Source organism: Pyxicephalus adspersus, chromosome Z (assembly GCF_032062135.1).
Source record: "Pyxicephalus adspersus chromosome Z, UCB_Pads_2.0, whole genome shotgun sequence".
In the NCBI taxonomy this organism is placed as follows: Eukaryota; Metazoa; Chordata; class Amphibia; order Anura; family Pyxicephalidae; genus Pyxicephalus; species Pyxicephalus adspersus.
Genome location: NC_092871.1, coordinates 67,131,393 through 67,151,465, shown reverse-complemented (window position 1 = coordinate 67,151,465; position 20,073 = coordinate 67,131,393). Strand labels below are relative to the sequence as shown.

Genomic DNA, 20,073 nt, shown 5'->3' with positions numbered 1-20,073 from the left:
ATATATATATATATATATATATATATATATATATATATATATATATATGCTACTGTACAGTTATATTACAGGTTTAAGATTTTTTATGCACCCCTGTTTTACCAGATTTTTTTTTTATTTAAAGTTTATTAATAAATTTTTTACATTTAATAAATTTTGAACATATTTTGGTGAGTTATGCCTAAGAATTATAAGCTTACAATGTAAAATAAATTTTTGCATGAAAATACGGACAGAATTAGAACGTCAGGGTGCTTAATAAAAAGGAATATTTGGCTTGAAGGATTTTCTTGCAAAATTTCATAGATGGGCAGATTCCGAGCAATAGGCAGTGATGATCACCTGTACGTCTTGCAGTCATCTGATTGAGTCTTTATTTATAAAAGCATTAATAGAACTGTAAAGGTACTTAAACAAAAAGTTTTGAATGTTGCAGGATATATTTTATAACCCAAATTTTGTTAACTCTTCTATAAAATAAAAGTAAGGGCTCTGTAGATAGGTCTTTGTTTCCAGTTCTGTCTGTTCTGAGGCTGTGTTTGACCTGCTTTGCCTTAGTTTTGACAGAGCTGACCCCAGTGAGATCTGATTTGGCCATTTAAAAAGTTATCTAGTGTCCAAGTCAAAAGGTGCTTTCTACACTCACATTTAAAACCATTAGTGTGATTTTGATGCATTGCATTCCAGCACATTTGATGCTCCATAAAAATGTCCCATCTGTATGATAAAGCAGACATTTAAATAAGAGCTATTGCTTTTATTGTTACACGTGTTCTTCATGAAGCATTTTTATCTCCATAGATTGCTAGTTGTATGTGACATTAAGTGGTTCATAACATCATGTTTATGTTTGTATATAGCTGGAGGGGAGCTGTGATTGAACCAGTCCATACCTCGGGACCATCTCCAAACAACATCCTCGAAGTCTCCAAACATCCTGTCCAAGACATTGTAGATCAGAAGGATCCAGGTATTGTCTATGTAGACAAAAAATCAGCATTTAGAAGAGAGCTTAGGACAACTGTGGTAGATCAGTCTGTCCCAGAATAATTTGTCATTACTGACCACAGCAACCTCATTGCAGGTTTGCAATAATTGTTACATTATGCTGTAACTTTAGACCTTCAGCATCTCAACATAAGCTACATATAGAAGCTATTTTTTGTCAGAGGGAAAGATGTGTAAATGTCACAGTTAAAAATCTAGCATTTGTTTAGTTGTCTTCAGACTACTGCTCAGTGGTCCATCCTGTCAGATCACTGAACATCTTAAAGCTAATGATGACTGCAGTTTTATATGGGAAGCTTGCAACAGAACACCTTCTTCTAACTACCCCATCCTCAATAGAACTAACAGCATTGTATGGCACTTAATCATTCCTACTATCACTAGAAACAATAATGAACAATTGTTTCTGATGACAATTATTGCAAGTGTGTGCATATACTAATGTGGACTGAGGTTTGATCACTTGATGTAGGCTAAAATGTGCGTACATTTCCAGCATGCCTGGGTTTGCTTGGATCAATTAACTCTTGTTTGCATGCATCAAGATGGCTGAAAATTCTGAAATACAAGAAGACTGAGCAGGGATACAATCAGCAACAAGTGCGCGTTCAGATTGTGATTTTTTTTTCTAAAATATTGGGAAGAAGAATGAAAGTGGTTTAAAGCTCAAGGTTATAAAAAATGATGTATTGATATACTTCAGATTCACACATAATTAGTATGCACATCCAAATGAATATATCCCCAGTTTTGTTATTTTCGCTAAACTGGGATATTGTATACTAGACATGTATGCAGTAGTGATAGAGAATTATAACAAACAATATTGATCGCATACGGCAATGCAGTATACGAATTGCTTGGTCTATACATTCAAGACAATGTGCATTGAAAGATACAAGTACATACAAGTTGATATAGTGAATTGCATAGGACATAAAGATAGCCTGAATATTAAGTTTTACATCAAAGTATGAAAAACAAAATTTATAGTTAATGTTATTTTATATATACACACACATATATAAGGGATTCCCCCTGAGGTCATTGGGGCTGCCTCACTGTCACGGAGACAGCGGATCATACAGATCAGCTCTCTCAGTGCACAAGAGTTGATCCGCCCATAATAGGTGGGTCATACAGAGGAGAAAGACAGCCATCTGCAGGGAGGGGATTGCCTGTATTGGAGCCAGGGTGCCACTGGAGGTGGTGCTTGGTCCCCCGAAAGCGGGGTGTACAGCAGAGGGAATCCTAAGGGGTACAAAGGATTATTAAAACCGCTAGATTACTTGGTGGATATGTGTGAAAAGTGGCAAAGCTGTTGATATTTTGGATAGGAGTAAAGAAAGGGTTGTAAGGGTGAAATGAAATAACTCAAACATGCATAAGGTGATAACACTAGATAAATCATATATATAACCCAAATTTTTTAATAATGCTTGGTAGGAAAGTATAACATGACGATTGGATGATTACGTAAAACAAATAAATTGCATGAAGGATCCTAGGTACCTTGATCTATGTTTGATTTTTATACATCTATATATGCAATTCACTATATCAACTTCTTGTTTTCTTGTATATACCTGATGTATTACCTTGTATCTTTTATTGTACATTGTCTTGAATGTATAGACTGACCAATTCATATACAGCGTTGTACCCCTGAAGAAGCCGAACCGTGGTGAAACGCATTGGGACGTATACTATCAATACGGTTATTTGTAATTCTCAATCGCTAATGCATATTTGTCTCAAACGTCTTTCTTTTTTTTCACACTGTTTTTTGATAATTTTACTTCTAAAGAGAGTGGCTTACACATAATACCTATGGGAAAAAGAAAATCCACTAATTTTGCAGATTGTGAATTAGTTTCGCTTACAGAGGTACTTCAGCTTTTACATTTAGGCATCATTTTTAGTCACTTTTTGTTTTAGACCTCTTTTCTCTACTGGAGCACAACAGTGACTGTGTTTGTGGCTTCTTATACTGTATTTTGTCTTTCTAAGGAACTTTTATAAAAAGCTTTCTTTAACCCACATCTCCAGGCAACTTGTAGCTTGAAACAATTGCATTGTGCTCCTGGTTTAACATTTTCATCCTTCAACTCATTTACCTGTTTTGTGTAAAGCTGTCTGAGAGCAGAGTTACAAAACAGCAAGGCAGATCATTGCTGCTACGGAATTGGTTTCTATGGAATAATCTTCAGTTTCATAACAGATTTTGCCCTGAATAGAACTAAATATGTGGCTAAATTTGTGTTATAATTCACTGTTGGCTTAGAGTCTCAATATTTCACTGGATGTTTACTTAGCTTAGAAGGTGAAGGCCTGTTAACTTGAATTATCCAGTCACATGCAGGCAAAATGAACATTTTTATTTACTAAATATTTGATTTATATTCCTTTAGTAATATATGTGTCACTCAAAACCATTTTGTGAGAAAGCAATGTGACAGGCGGTGGCTCTTACAGGAAGGGCAGCTGTAGACTATGTAAACAGTCTATTGAAAAACATTTTCGTCTCTTGCTGCTTGGTGTTAATTTTCGATATTACAGTGCATTTTGTTACCTCAATTGGCAATACTCCTCAAAATAGAGTGCAAGAAAATACCAATGTCTGTGCCTAATCTCCTGTTCCAACAACATCATGTTAGTTTTAAGTCTCAAAATTTAACATACCCCTCATAAGTATAGAAAGGATTGTGGGTTGAAGGATGGGTTCCAAATTTGTGAACCATCACCCAGTCCATATAATATTGTGTTGCAGGATTTGTACTGGCAAAGGTTTTAGGGTGACATGAAACTAGTCAAATAACGTGTTATCTTTTTTTAGTTCCCATCAATGAACGTCAGGAGGCAGTGATTGAAGCTTTTCGCCATGCCTGGAAGGGTTATAAGCAGTTTGCGTGGGGCCACGATGAGCTCAAGCCAATCTCCAAGGCCTACAGTGAATGGTTTGGACTTGGACTCACTCTCATAGATGCTCTTGACACCATGTGGATATTAGACCTAAAAGAAGGTGAGTCTTGTCAATAATATTGCTCATCATTGCCTTGGAATTTTTATTGAGGGTGGTTTGGAAGAATTAAGCAGGGAGAATACAACATTAAAGGTATCCGGGAATATCTAAAGGTATGCAGGGAGTGTCTAGCACATGGTAGAGTATTTTTTCTACGGAGCAGTGCTGCTGGTTGTATGTCTCTCTAAATCTAGGAGATAATGAACAGGAACAAGGATTTCTGGATAAAGTAGATCAGGGCAAAGTCAGAATTTCTTAAAGAAAGTAGGTTAGCCTGACAGCCACACAACTATCATTTTCACAAGGTTTTCAATCTATATTTGTAGGTTGTACATTTCTTGTTTGGAAGAAATGCATTTCTGTATGACCTTTTTCATATTCTGATGTAAGACTGATGTTACAGACTTACTTTTTTTTTTCCCAGAGTTTCAAGAAGCCCGGGAGTGGGTGGCCACCACGCTGACATTTGATAAAAATGTTGATGTGAACCTGTTTGAGAGTACTATCCGAATTTTGGGAGGACTGCTGAGCACCTACCATCTGACTCAAGATGCACTTTTCTTGGATAAAGCGGTATTGTTCTCTTACTCTTATTATTGGTTTTTGTTATGTCAGCCTCAGTTTTTAAGATGTCGTGATATTTCCTTGTGTCAATTAGTTACTATCCGTGTGTGGTACAATAGTATGATATTGGTCATGTTGTTGTTATTATTATTAAACAGGATTTATATAGTGCCAACATATTATGCAGTGCTGTACATTAAATAGGAGTTGCAAATGACAGCAGATACAGACAGTGACACAGGAGGAGGAAAGAACCCTGCCCCGAAGAGCTTACAATCTAGGAGTGTTATGATATTAATACTTTTGTATTTGCCCCCTGACCTTCTAGCCAGTCGGTCAGTAGAAAGCATGAAGTTCACAATGTGATTCAGGGTTTAGGAGATTTTCCATGTTTAGTTCAAGGTATGGTTTCAGAAGTGAGAACTCCCCACGTGTTCACCCTAAATTCATGTTTACAAGGGCTTTATCGATAACTGGTTAATATACCTGTATGCTGAGCTTTCTGTAAGCTTGGAGGTGACTACTGCTAGCAGCTATTAGGAAGTTAGGTCAGACTGGTTTAGTCAGTTCTGTGAGGAGAAGATGCATCTACATAGGAGTTTGATGTAGTTTTCTGGTGACTGTATATATAGATTATAATTTTTTTTTGTTAATTAGTGGTACACAAAAGAGGGATTTTGTCCTTGATGCCTCTGGTAATGTCCAGCAAAAGTAAAAGGACCTAACTTTTAAAAATCACTAAGCTTCTTAAGGGCATGTCTTTACTTTTTCCTCATATCTTCTTTTTAACTTTAGAAAGACATTGGCACACGTCTGTTGCCAGCTTTCAACACCCCATCCAAGGTTCCTTACTCTGATGTGAACATTGGGACAGGAACTGCCCACCCACCACGTTGGACCTCTGACAGTACTGTGGCTGAAGTCACCAGTGTCCAGCTGGAGTTTCGGGAGTTGTCGCGACTGACGGGTGATGAAACATTTAAGGTAACTTTTACCTGTCCTTAAAGCTTTCGTCTAATTTTTAGGTGATGGTTTAAAGTGCTATCTGATGGTCTTTTCATCTCTAGAAAGTGGTGGACCATGTCACCCAGCATGTTCATACTCTTTCCGGGAAAAGGGATGGCCTGGTACCCATGTTCATTAATACAAATAGCGGACAGTTCAGCCACCTTGGAGTTTTTACTTTGGGAGCCCGAGCTGACAGCTACTATGAGTACTTGTTGAAGCAATGGATCCAGAGTGGGAAGAAAGAGACTACGTAAGCAGTCTTTTGAAAAATATTTTCGTCTTTTGCTGCTTGGTGTTAATTTTGGACATTACAGTGAATTCTGTTATCCCAATTGGCAATACCTCCCCCAAACGGTGTTTTTTTTTTTTTTTTCCCCTGGGTCTACGTTCCAAATACAAGACTCAAACTTGTCAGAAAATGGGGTCAGTTCACTATTGGTCAGATTGTGGCCAGTAAAAAAAATGCCTTGGCATTAGTTACTGGGAGTAAATAAAAACAAATGCATCACTGTAAATAAAAAAATGTGCTGTTTTAATGTAAAGAAAGCAATGTCCCTGCATTGGTAGCTAGCAATAGATGGAAAGAAATGTCACATTTATTAGTGGGTGGATTGTTGTCTGATCATTTATCAGGAATGGTGCCTGTAGGGCCTCTTCATTGCAAAGGTCATTTAACAGCAAGCAGTAGGCAATAACCAGCCATGAGGATTTAGTATCCGGATTGTTGCTGTACATATTCTACATAAAAAACGCAAAGCACCTCTTGCACAGTAATGTGAATGCAGCCTTAAAGTGTCCGATTCCTTTTTAAAGGGGCTATTTTATAGGCATTAAGTTGTTTCAGTCTGATGGAGCACATCTGTCCACTACAGAAAATCTACAAAGGCTGTCTGTAAGACAGCCGTGTGTCATATTGCTCATGTCTTGTCTAGCCATGTAAAATTATGTTGCATGATAAATCAGTCTTTATGATTACCCCTTTTTTCTACTTTATAACTTATTTTAACAGCACTGCAGTACCATTTCTGTGTTTGCAGATGACACCAAACTATGTAATGGAATTAGGTCCATACAGGATCTCCATAATCTACAAGCAGACCTGGATGTACTGTTTGATTGGACAGCCAAGTGGCAAATGGCATTTATTATAGATAAATGTAAAGTTATGCACTTGGTTGGTTGGTGTTTGAGTTCAGGTCGTCCTTATATTCGACCCGAATATGGCTGTTCGAATTCTGGTAGACCTGACGCGAAAAACACGTTGTTCGCAGGTTCGAATTCGGCCCTCCTACAGTGTCTAGGGACCTCCCACATAATGCCAGGGCACTCCAATAGGAGCAGGGATCCTCTCCTCCATCTTTGTGGTGGCAGGCAGCTGATTGGCTGTCTGTCAGCACATGCCACTCAAGCAGCCATTAGCCTATATAAGGCCAGGGTTTGCCTGCATTTACCACTCCTGACAGAGATCTGCTAGCAGACACAACCTCCCTGTGCTGCTGACAGTGTCAAAGTAAAATAAAAGTGCTGTAGTTAGATAGTTAGACTGTGTCATTATTAGTCAGATAGTTGGATTGTACTATATTACTTCAGTCCTGTAATCTACTGTATTTAGATAGGTAGAGTGTTTCACTGTTAGTTATATTGATGGATAGATGGTTAGTCTGTGTCTTACATACAGGCAGCCAGAGCCAGGGTACCCAGACGGCGTGCACACCATCACACTTGTACCGAGAGACAGTCAGACAGACGCAGTTACGGACGATTGTATACTGTGCTGCATATTACAAGCGTCACCGGAAAGGAAGGAAAGTGCTGCATACAACACACACTTGCATTTTTTGGGTAAATCCTGCCACCCCCCCCCAAAAAAAAATTCCACTTACTGTAAAAATTTACACCTAGTGAAGTATTTTGCAGGCTGAAAAGCCACACAAACATTTCAACTATGTCTAGCCAAAGAGGAAGGGGCAGCTTTGCCAGGGGTGGCAAGGAAAGCAGTATGGGTAAGTTTTTAACTGCACAATCGAGAACAAGAAGCCAGACTTTAGACATTTTAGGCTGGTGTTGGTGTGCGTCCATTATTACCGCACCTTGAACAACAGGTAGTAGAGTACATGACCCAGCCTGGATCAAGTGATTGCACCCCCTCTTCTTCCCAGTCGCAGGGGTCCCAAACTATAGTGGAAAGTCCTGTGTAGAGCAGAATGTTCATGTGTACGTAGAGGAGAGGCGGAGCTGGAAGCATTCCTTGAAGACGCACAGTTGTTTGAGTCGTCTGACGAAGAGAATCAGTACACAGGCTTTCTGTCCTCTTACCGTGTTTCCCCGATGATAAGGCAGGGCCATCAAATAAGACAGCCCCCCCTTTTTAGGTAAAAATGAAAAATAAGCCCCCCCCCCGCAAATAAGCCACCCACCGATTACTTACCACTGTAGTCTTCTTCATGGGTAAATAAGGCATCCCCCTGAAAATAAGCCCTAGAGCATATTTTGGCCTTCAAAAAAAAATAAGACAGTGTCTTATCATCGGGGAAACAGGGTACTTTTCACCCCAACACTCTGTGCCAGACGAGCCTTTTCAAACTGGCTCCAAAATGGCCGCTGCTTCCTGACCGCACATACAGGGAAACTGTCTCTTCTAATGATGGTGATGTCCTTGATCTGACATGGGGCAAACATGGAGATCATCATAGGCAGGAAGAAGTGGAAGAGGAGGAGGTTGCAGAGAGTCCTCAAAGGGGGAGAGAGAGGAAGAGGGTAAAAGCTGCCAACACTCTGCAGTTTTCACGTACCAGTCAGGCAACTCATAGTCGTCCATCGTCGTCAGCTGTCACTACAGGTGTGCCTCAACAACCGCGGACCACCACCATGAACACCAGCTCCAGAGCACCTTTCGGCCCAGTTCGATGATCGCTCGTCTGTCCATAGTGATGACAGCACTATGGTCATCTGCAAACTGTGTGGCCAGCAGTTGAAATGAGGCAAAAACCCAAACAAACTTGGAACAAGTTGCATGAGCACACATTTAAAAAGCCACCACACGGTAACCTGGCGGGAACACCTGGGCTAAAAAAAGAGCTCTGTGTGTTGACCTCCACCCCAGAAGCAAGCTCAAGCTGCTAGATCTTCCTCCGCTGCCTTTCCTCCTTCTACCACTAAAGGTCCCCATGCTGCTGCCAGCAGTTTGAGTGGGGGATGTAGCAGAGCAATACAGTTTTCAGGCTCCACCAGCGGTGAGAATGAGCTCCAGCGCAGATCGGCTGGTATTTGTCGCATTGTTAGCAGTCAAGACCAAGCATCATTGCCATCCCCCACACCTTCTACCCCATCGTCCAATCTATATGTGGTTAGCATTAGCCGCATACAACCTTCCATCTCCCAGATGCTGGAGCGCAAGAGGAAATATGACCAAAATAACCCCAAAACAAAGCTAATCAGTGTGGCAATTGCACAGCTGATTGAGTTTGAGCTCCCCCCTTACCGGCTGGTAGACTCCAATGCGTTCCTTTACGTATTCCTCTGCGCGAACCCATAGTACGTTATGCCCAAGCGGCAGTAATTTGCACAAACATATGTTCCTGCTTTGCATGAACACCTGCAGAGCAATGTGTCTGTGACCCTGCAGCACTCTTTCTGGCAAAGTGTGCCTGACAACCGACGGTTGAGCAAGCACGGTCTGGAAAGATATTTTGCCTACACAGCTCACTGGGTATCTTTGGTGGCAGCAGGGGAAGATGGAGCTGCAGGAAGGCCTGCATACCTAGCTCCGCCCAGAGCACATCACCATGCAATCTCCTCGTCAACCTCCACTTCCACCTCCTCCTTTGACTCGTCTGCCTCAACCTCTTCCTCCAGGGACACTTTGCCTTGAAGACCCAGCACCTCCCATCCACCATTATCTGTTCACCGCCAGCAACAACCTGCAGTTTGCTATTTCGTTGCACAAGTCAGCCAGACAGTTTCCATCGTGTGTACACAGCCAGTGCCAGATTGGTTGATTTACAGCGAAACCTCAATCTGCTAGTGCACCGGTTAATTTGTGATGTGACCACTCATTGGAATTCCACCTTTTACATGCTGCAGCGGCTGGCTGAACAACAGAAAGCGGTGGTGGATTACATGGCAGAGTCTGCTTGTTTAGACGCATTCCTACATTACCTTACTTCAGCCCTGTGGAGTGAGGACTTGTGCACTGTATTGGCACCTTTGGAAGAGGCGACCAGGATAATCCGCATGGATCAGGCCTGTGTCAGTGACACCATCCCTATCATATGCCTGCTGGAACAGATGATGGTGGAGCTCGAACATGACACACAGCAGATGCTGCAGGAAAAGATGACGTTTACAACATCATCTCGGACATGCGCGCCTACTAGGCATAGTGTGCCGCAAATCCAGGAAGAGGAAGGGTTTGCAGGCATGAGAGAAGGGGAGGAAGGGGCAGAAGAGGATATGGATGGTACATGGCATCCATCTACCAAACACAAGGCGGCATGTTCGTGGATGGCAAGACCAGGCAGAGGAGGATGACCCTGTACTGCTGTTCGACCCACAGGTGTGTGGGTCCGGAATTCCCTGAGCCACATGACAGCCTTCATGCAGGAGTGCATAGCCAAAGATCTGTGCATACAGCACATAAAAACAACTATTGTGCATACAGAACCTGACAACTATTGGATTGCTACTTTACTTGATCCACATTATACAAGCCACATTATTGAAATGGAACAACTCATCTCGCCCCAGTACAGGACCTAAAATGCGGCCCTACCAAGAAGTGCTTGTAAGGGACTTGTGCTCAGCCATCCAAATGTCAGCAGCAGCAGGGATCCTGATGGCAGTTCCACCAGCCATGGCAACCAAACTACCTTAAGCGGCATGGGTGGCAGCAGCAGGAGAGGTCGTCTAGACCAAACTATGCAGGGTTTTTTTGAGTGGAGGAAAGCCGCCAATCGTGCAGCAAATATCAATAACATTCAGCAGCGCTACTCAGTCATGGTGCAGGAATACCTGAGCTCTACATGGCAAATCTGTAACCTACAAGGCCAGAACCCACTGTGCTACTGGGTCAAGCTTGAGCAGTGGCTGGAGCTGGCAGAACATGCTATTCAGATCCTTGCCTGCCCAGCCGCAAGTGTGCTATCTGAAAGAGTTCTGGGTGGCATTGAGGATGCAGTACCCCCAGCTCTCCATGACTTTTACCAATGCGGTCTCCCTGGCGACAGCTGACCTGAGGCCACACATTGCTACTGCTCTCGCTGACCCATGCTCTGTCTATTGTCCTCCATCCTTTTGCCTAATGTCACCACACTACTTGTCCTCAACTTTATGGATGCTAACACTTGTCATCCAGGTCATGATGCCAGCTAGCAATTTATAATAATAAACATGATTTATATAGCATAAACACATTATGCAGCTATATAAATTAAATAGGGGTGCGTAATAGAGCAGTGTGACTGGCTAATTTATGTACGGAGCTTCTCCCCCTCGCGGCCCTCTGCCTGTATCTACTTTGAGGTCTATATTACTTGTAACAGAGCTGTGCAACCAGCTAATTTTGGGACCGGAGGAACCCCCTCGGGGCTCTCCCTCTATCTACCGTGAGGCCTAAATAACTTGTACCAGAGCTGTGTAATTGCCTAATTTTTTGACCCCCCTCAGGGCCCTCTGCCTCTACTCTGAAGCTTGTGTATGGCTTGTAACGAAGCAGTGAAACCTGGCGGCTAATTTTTGGACCGGAGGAACCCCCTTGGGGGCCCTCTCTGGCTCTACTTGGAGGCCTGTAAAAAATCTGGCATGTTCCCTTGGCTGCCCCATAAAATGGCCTTGCCAGCAACATAAAAAAGCCTCCCTATTTTTTTCTTGCCTTGTACAGTGTTGTGCAGTGCTGGGGGAGTCTTGACATGTCTTTTTAAATGTGTTTGTAGGCTGTAGAAGCTCCACACAGTCTAGAAAAATAACCAGAGTTTTCCCCCCATTGACTTTACCAGTGTTCAAATTTGACGTTCGATCACCCAAACAATATTGACCTATTCAAGCAAAAAGCTGTCGAAACGAACACTGGGATATTTGACCAACACTACTAACAACATGCATGCTTCATACTGTCTAGGGGGAATACATTTGGGGGTCAGAAATGGAAAAGGATCTGGGGGTTCTGGTAGATCATAGACATGATAATCGCATGCAATGCCAAGCTGCAATACCTAAAGATAATAAAGTACTTTCTTGTATTAAAAGAGAAATAGACTGCAGAGATGAAGACATAATCCTGCGCCTGTACTAAGCATTGATCAGACCACATTTGAAATTTGCAGTCCAGTTTTGGGCACCAGTTCACAAAAAAGTCATTGTGGAATTGGAGAAAGTGCAGAGAAGGGCAACTAAACTAATAAAAGGAATGAAGAATCTCAGATATGAGGAGAGATTTGCTGAACTGAACCTATTTTCCCTTGAGAAGATATATTTAAGGGGGGGAGATATGATCACCCGGTATAATTATATAAATGGTCCATATAGAACACTCTCTTTCCAATTATTCACTTCGAGATCATTACAAAGAACAAGAGGGCACTCTTTGCGTCTTGAGGAAAAGAAGTTTAACCTCCAGATAAGAAAGGGATTCTTCACTGTAAGGTCTGTGAAAATGTGGGATTAGCTCAACCAGGAAGTAGTTTCAGCAACTACTATAGATTGCTATAAGAAAAAGCTGGATGCTTTTCTAGAAGCACAGATTATAATTGGTATTAGGGATTTTAAGTAAAGATAACAGACTGTTGATCCAGGGAACATCCTACAGCCTCATGGAATCGGGCAATAATTATTTTCTCCTGTTGAAGCAAGTTGTACCAGGGTTTTGCCTTCCTCTGGACCAACTATGTCTTATAGGGTTTTATATCTGGGATATGTTTTTTTCCCTAGTGGTTGAACTTGATGGATTTATGTCTTTGTTTCAACCTAACCTACTATGTAACTATGCTTTGGGTGTTTCTCCACAGGTTCTTGGAGGATTACATGCAGGCCATTGAGGGGGTCAAGAAGAATTTGCTTCGTAAGTCCCAGCCCAGTGGATTGACTTTTGTGGGTGAACTGTCCCATGGCCACTTTAGTCCCAAAATGGTAAGTTCTGCTGCTTGTTTTCAAGCTACCCTTTATATAGAAGTTCCTAAAACCAGTATTTGTCAGATAGATCCAGTGCTCTGTTTGCTCCTTACAAATTAGACTTTTTTGTGCGTTGTAGGTTCAGGAGTAATTAGTGCCTTTGGCTTGCGTTCCTGTTTTAATTCTCCCCAGTAACACTACTGCATTTTGTTGCTGTGTTTGTGTGAGATTTCTTCTTATTCTTAAATATATGCATTTTGTAGAGGCCATAGTTTGCAAATTCACAGCAAAGCAATTTTTTCATGTTGTCCTTATCAACAGCATACAACTTATGTTTACTTACTTACCACTTTGTTCAGCCTCTAAAATAAATACAAATATCTGGTATTCCTGCTATAGAGGAACATGTGACTTGATCCTCTTTCTTCCATGTGGCAGTATTGGCAATTTGGTGCTCAGTCAACAAACACTCGCACATGATATGAGAACTCTGTGCCCACCCCATAAGTTCTGTTTTGGACATTGCACTGGGCTTACTCTCCCCTGCTTCCAGTAGCCACATAAATTTGCAAGAGGCTAAGGAAGCACAAGAAAAAAGGTATAGCTTGTGGGGTCAGTGAGAAAATAACGCTGATTTGCCCTGCATGAACAGAAAACAAGATTACTTTAGGAATGCTAAACCCTGCCATGTACCACTGAGCTCATTTTGTAGTGTTTTACAATACTAAATAAAAGTTACTGTACATCCAAAGCTCAGGCTGAAACTCACACAAGTGAGCTTCAAGTGAGAAAATTATATATAAATATGAAAATTAAATTGATGTTAAAAATTAATTGACACCAAACCATTATATCCTCCCTTTAACTATATGTCCTATAGATCCCCAGTGACTTCTGCATATGCAGTACAATTGTCTTTGTAACGTTCTTAAATGGTCTGTCGGCTGTGTGATTTTAATATTGGTTTCTGCTCACAGGATCATCTAGTATGTTTCCTTCCTGGTACTCTGGCATTAGGTGCCCACAATGGCATCACCAGCAATCACATGGAGATAGCTGTGTCTTTAATGGAGACTTGCTACGAGATGTACAAACAAATGGACACGGGATTAAGCCCAGAGATCTCTCACTTTTACCTGCAAGGGTCATCAGGGGGCAAAGATATTGATGTCAAGGTGAGAGTTCATCTATGATTGAAGTCTTGTATTACTTGTGCTTCTGCTCATCCTGAATAATAATTGTTGGAGGAGTATTATGCACTAGGCTGGTGGTTAGTACTTTGACTTTTTGACTTGAAACAAATATGCAGATCAGAAAGTTCAGTGTAAAGTTAGAAAATCCTATGTTTATCAAACTCATTCTTCGTCTGACGGCTCTCATTTTACAACAAGCAAAGAGCCACAAAGCAATTTTTTTTTCTTGGGCTGTCTTTTTTTATTTTTTTTTTTACCTTTTGGTGCTTTGATAACACTGGGAAACAATTTTGAACAAATATTTTGTTGACTTCAATTTGTAATCTTCTTTACACTGAAATATGTATGCTGATTTTGAAAGTGCAGTTAGTTTTTTTTCTATCACATCAGGTTTTTTCTCTACCGCCTATATTTTGCGATTTCTGTAGTGTGGATTTGTATAGGCTATTCATTTACACACAAGTCAGAGGTTGTGCGCTGCTCTACGCATTAATAAGCAAAATTTTTTTTTCTACTTATACACATATTTCCTTTCTTTTTGATCATGTCTGGCTCTGCTTTTTCTCGTCGTAAGTGCTTAAACAACCCTGATTCATTTTGTTATATCTGTGGCAAATTCAACATTCCCAGTCAAAGAGTGAACATCAGTACATTTGTAGAGCAAACCTATTTGGCATATTTCAAAGTTAAACTTGGTGATCAGGATAAGTATTGGGCCCCTCATAAGGTGTGCAAACAGTGTGTTGAGGGTTTACGGATGTGGACAAAGGGAACATCCTATGTGGCTGACAGCTGATGTTAAAAAAGCCATAAGGAACAAGAAAGGGGCATTCCAAAATTAAAATAATGAAGGATCACCTTTATCGTTTGAAAACTAGAAGAATATATCAAAATATGTAAAAAGGAGATCAAATGTGCAAAACTTCAAAATGAAAGTAAGGCCCCCCCCCCCCACCCCCACCAAATTTTTTAAATACATTACTAGCAAAAAGATCAGATCTGAGCATGTAGGCCCCTTAAAGGATGTCTCTGAGTTGCTAACCTAAGATAAAAAAAGGCAGATTTACTAAACACTTTTTTTAGGTCTGTCTACACAGAGCTCAAGTCCAAATTCATAATAGCAATGTCACTGCCTTTAATGAGTCACAATGGCTCAAAATTGATATTATTGAGAAACCGTTGGGCAAAATTAAGGTTGACAAAGCACCAGGACCCAATGGGATTACATCCACGTGTCCTCAAAGAGCTCAGCTCCGTTATTTCAAAGCCATTATTTCTACCAGTTAGTTTAACATCCATAGTTGGAAAGATCCTAGAGAGTTTGATAAAGAACCACATAGAGGAGTTCCTGCTAGAAAATAATATTAGAAGTGATAGTCGACATGACTTCAAGAAAGACCGAAGTTGTCAAACAAATTTACTCTTTTTTTGAGAAAGTAAGTAAACAGGTAGACAATGGAATAGCAGTTGATATAGGGTACTCGGACTTTGCTAAAGCATTTGACACGGAACCCCACAGTCGGGTAATATGCAAGTTGGGGTCATGAGGTTTAGAAAAGTCAATCTGTAAATGGATAGAAAACTGGCTTAAAGACTCCATACAGACAGTTGTAATTAATGATTCATACTCTGAATGATCGAAGGTTATTAGTGGTGTACACCAGGGTTTAGTGTTGGGGCCTTTACTGTTTAACATCTTCATAAATGATTCAGTTTGGGATTAAAAGTACCATTTCTGTGTTTGCAGATGACACCAAATTATGTAATGGAATTAGGTCCATACAGGATGCCAATAATCTACAAGCAGACCTGAATGTATTGTTTAATTAGGCAGTCAAGTGGCAAATGACATTTAATATAGATAAATGTAAAGTTATACACTTGGGGGCTAACAACATGCATGCTTCATACTCTCTAGGGAAATACATTTGGAGTAGTCAGAAATGGGAAAAGGATCTGGGGGTTCTGGTAGATCATAGGCTTTATTGAAGCATGCAATGCCAAGCTGCAATATCTAAAGCTAGTAAATACATTTGTGTATTAAAAGAGGAATAGACTGCAGAGAGGGAAACATTATCCTGCCCATGTACAAAGTATTGGTCAGACCACATTTGGAATATGCATTCCAGTTTTGGGCACCAGTTAACAAAAAAGACATTGTGGAATTGGATAGTACAGAGAAGGGCAACTAAACTAATAAAAGGAATGGAGGAGCTCAGCTATGATGAAAGATTAACTGAATCTATTCTCCCTTGAGAAGAGACGTTTAAGGGGGGATATGATCACCCTGTATATATATAAATGGTCTATATGGAGAACTCTCCTCTTCAGGATTTAACAGGAAAAATAATTGTAACATAGAGTATCCTAGTCTACCATCAGCTATACGCCAGTGGCACATTCAGATGAAATCCCATTGCCGGTTTTCGTTACTACCCCCTCTTGATGAAAATGATTATGATGATGAACTAGGTGACAACAGCGATGAAGAGTTTGAAATTGAAGAGGACTCTGTTCGTAAAGGAATTGGATCAACATGAGTTATGTGATTTGGCAGGTAATTTGGGACTATCGAAGAAGGCTTCAGATCTCCTAGCATCAAGACTGCTTGAGAAAAACTTAATTAAAAAAGGAAAGAAGGTATCATACTTTTGAACTAGAGACATTGCATTTCTGCAGTACTTTAGAACTGACGGTGGTTTTGTGTATTGCCATAACATACCTTATTTATGGAGGAATTGGGAATTCCTTTATTAAATACCTTTAACCTAATAACTCAACTGAATGGTGACTATTCATCGATAGCTCCAAACAGAGCTTAAAGTGTGTCTTCCTGCACAATGGCAATATATTTGGGTCAGTTCCAAATGGCTATTTAGTTTCTCTATGTGAAGATTATGCCGACATAAAGAGTCATTGAGTTGTTGCAATATCACCAATACAATTGGGTCATCTGTGTTGACCTTAAAATGGTATGCTTCCTTCTTGGTCAGCATCCTGGTTACACAAAGTATCCCTGTTATCTGTGCATGTGGGACAGCAGAGCTCATGAGAGGCATTGTACAATCAGTGATGAGCAAGGTGAACGATTCCACCAAGATTGGAAGGTCATGGAAAGACGGTATCAGGTTAGATGGGTTGTACATATTATGGCTGACTATTGTTAGGAGCATCCGACGAGATTGTCCTAACACTGAACATTCCAGGATAAGCTATAAGCCTAAATTTTTACCTTAACCAAATACCCGTTTAATTTTCAGATGTTTGTCTGTAAAAAAAAAAAATGTCATAGAGTAACAATAAATCCTTTGTATTAACAATAGAAATTTAAATAGACTGTACATTCAAGTTATTATTTCATTATTTTTTCATTGTATGTTTTTTTTTTTTTTTACAAAAATGGAGGGTACCCTGTATCGTAAAAACTACATGTGATAGCAAAAAACGGATCATTTCTGGATTCACCAACCAAAAATTAGTAAAAAAACAAGTATCCTTGTTTGAATTTTTTAGTATTGTAAAAATGTTCTGTCCTGAATATTTGCAGCCAGCAGACAGGCACAACCTCCTACGACCCGAGACAGTGGAAAGTCTCTTCTATCTCTATCGGTTTACCGGTGATACAAAATACCAGGACTGGGGCTGGGAAATCCTCCAGAACTTAAACAAGTTCACACGGGTAAGTTACAAAAGTTGTGCATCTTTCTTGAATTTTTTTTGAATAACCCAGATTTCTGGGTACATGCATACCAAATTATAGAGCAGAATGTTGGCCTGTCAGAATGCCAAATCTTTGTTCTTCATTTTCTTTTTGGACAATCCCCTGCACAAAAAATAAGGTGCTGTCAGTCTGAAGCTTGAGAAACAGGATAGCACGGTATAAACCACTGTGTTTCTGTAATGGCAGACCTTCATCATCCCATCAGTAGACTCAGTTCAGGAGTCCAAATTGACATTAATTTATAACAATACCATTGATTGTATAACTACAATTGCACCTATCAAGGAATGAGATATATTCAACATCAAATGGTCTGTTTTTTTTTTTTTTTAAACCTTTCGAAGTACCAAGAAAGACCAATTGTTATCAAGAACATTTGTGTCAAGAACACTTAAAAGCAACTAATATTCCAAATACAAACATTATACTCCATTTAACAAACATTGTGCACAAACGCTGTGCACATTTAACATTGTCACATAAAAACAGATTATTTGAACAGCAGGGGCAACAACCTCGATTTATGAGAGAGCGCGCACAGGACAGATCTGCAGAGAGACTGATTGATGGGTGTCTGCATGGGAGGGAACTGCCAGCCCATAATCCTAAAAATTGTTGTGTGATTAGGAGAAAAAGGTGTTACATGACGGAGGTTCCAAAAATGTCTCTGTATAGGCCACATTGCAATCATGAAGTTGAGATGTTAAATCTTTCATGTGATGCGTGGGGGGATGCTTTTTTGAAAGGATAGGAACCGCATTGGATTGGATCCCAAATGCTGAGGAAATGGTCAGTTCCTAAAAGTAATATATCTGAATCAGGTAAAGTGGACAAGCATAGGTATGTGAGGAACTTTGGCAAGGGGCATTATGATAAAAAATAGGGTCCGAGAAAGCATCTCTAAAACAGCAGGGTTGGGGGGGTTGGGGGGGGGGGGGGGGGGGGGGGGGGGGGGGGGGGGGGGGGCAGGTTGTTCACAATATGCAGTTGTTAGAACCTACTAAAAGTGTTTTTTCACAGAACCACTGTAGCACTTCTGGTCATAAGATAGCAGTGTAAGAACACACAGTACATTGCAGCTTCCTGTGCATGGGGCTGCCTAGCTGTATAGCAGTCAAAGTGCTAAGTTCTATACTGCCCCCTTGCTACTACTGAAAGCACCTACAAAGGGCACAAGATCATCCAAACTATGAAGCTGTTTTACCCTGTCACCACCACTCCAGCTTATTTTATGATGACTGTGAGCAAATAGTTAAATCATTAAGGAGAATGGAATTAAAATCACCCATGGCTAATACATCAGAAAAAAGGGAAACGGAAGAAAGCAAGGATTTCATCATTTGTAGCCTAAAGAAACTGAAATCTAACCCTTCTATCGCAAGAGCCAGCCTGATGAGGAGGACGTTGGATACTTTCTTTTCCAGTGTCCCATGCATTGGGACCTTCAAATTGCTGCTTATTGGGTCACTGCAGGATTTCACTACTTTTATTTGAATACTTGCTCCACCTTGCCACACACTGGTCCTCACATTGGTAAGTTTGTAACTATTCTTGGTGGCTGTGTTTTTTATATGATTGGCCCTGTGTTTACACATTTATTTTAATTTCAATACATATTTCAAATGTGTCATTACCAGGTTAGATAAATTAAATCACAGTCTGTGAAAAGAGTTAGATGTTCACCATTATTACCTTTTGTTAAAACTCCACCAATTTTTTTTTACACTTTATTTTATTGTTAAATACCTGCTCCTTCCACTATCTACTACATGTGTAGTTATTTTAACCTCCTAAGGTTTTAAATATTTGCTGCCAGTTACCTGAGTAGGATTAAGTAATGGGGAAATGTTGTAGAATCATCGTCTTCCTACCAAAGTTGCCAGTGGATTTATCCCAAAGTGTGGCAAATGTGAACTAAATAAATGGCGTCCTTAGTAATGGCACCAACCTCCACCTCCCTTTTTCACTTAAGTCATAACATCTTTCAGTGGGCCACCTCACTTCTCCAACTTAATACAGAATACAATCTTGCTATCCACAGCTCACACTCCTCCTGGTCACAGTGACTTTTCTGTCATTTTGGGTCCCTTCCCATGTACCTCTCTGCTGCCCATCTCATATACTCTAAGCATGGCATTAACCCCCCCAGCAGTAATCTCGATGTATGTGTTTTTTTTTCGCAATCCCTATTCACACGCGGGGTCGCTTTTAACTAAAAAAAACCCACTTACCTTGTTCAGTAGCTGTTCCCTGGCGTCATGCTGGTCCCTGCAGGTCCTGGGGGACACGTCCATTGTCCTCTGATCTCTAGCCGCGAAGTGCAGAGACGAGATCTAGGGGTTTCCCAGTGACGGTGACATGCGTAGGTGTGGACAGGAGGATCGGAAATTCAAATAATTTTGAATTGGATTCAATACAAAATAGCTGTACTGAGTCCAATACAAAGTCCAATA

The 20,073-nt window shown here is 40.6% G+C and overlaps 1 protein-coding gene across 1 annotated transcript in view; it reads left to right on the top strand.

Moving 5' to 3' along the window:
• MAN1B1 (mannosidase alpha class 1B member 1) overlaps positions 1-20,073 on the top strand; it is a 27,333-nt gene that overhangs the window by 6,154 nt on the left and 1,106 nt on the right. Inside the window, exons 5-12 of the mRNA XM_072429798.1 lie at positions 861-970; positions 3,845-4,030; positions 4,455-4,603; positions 5,390-5,578; positions 5,662-5,852; positions 12,604-12,724; positions 13,684-13,881; positions 17,447-17,578. Coding sequence (XP_072285899.1) covers positions 861-970; positions 3,845-4,030; positions 4,455-4,603; positions 5,390-5,578; positions 5,662-5,852; positions 12,604-12,724; positions 13,684-13,881; positions 17,447-17,578 — 1,276 coding nt within the window. The remainder of the gene's footprint in view (positions 1-860; positions 971-3,844; positions 4,031-4,454; positions 4,604-5,389; positions 5,579-5,661; positions 5,853-12,603; positions 12,725-13,683; positions 13,882-17,446; positions 17,579-20,073) is intronic.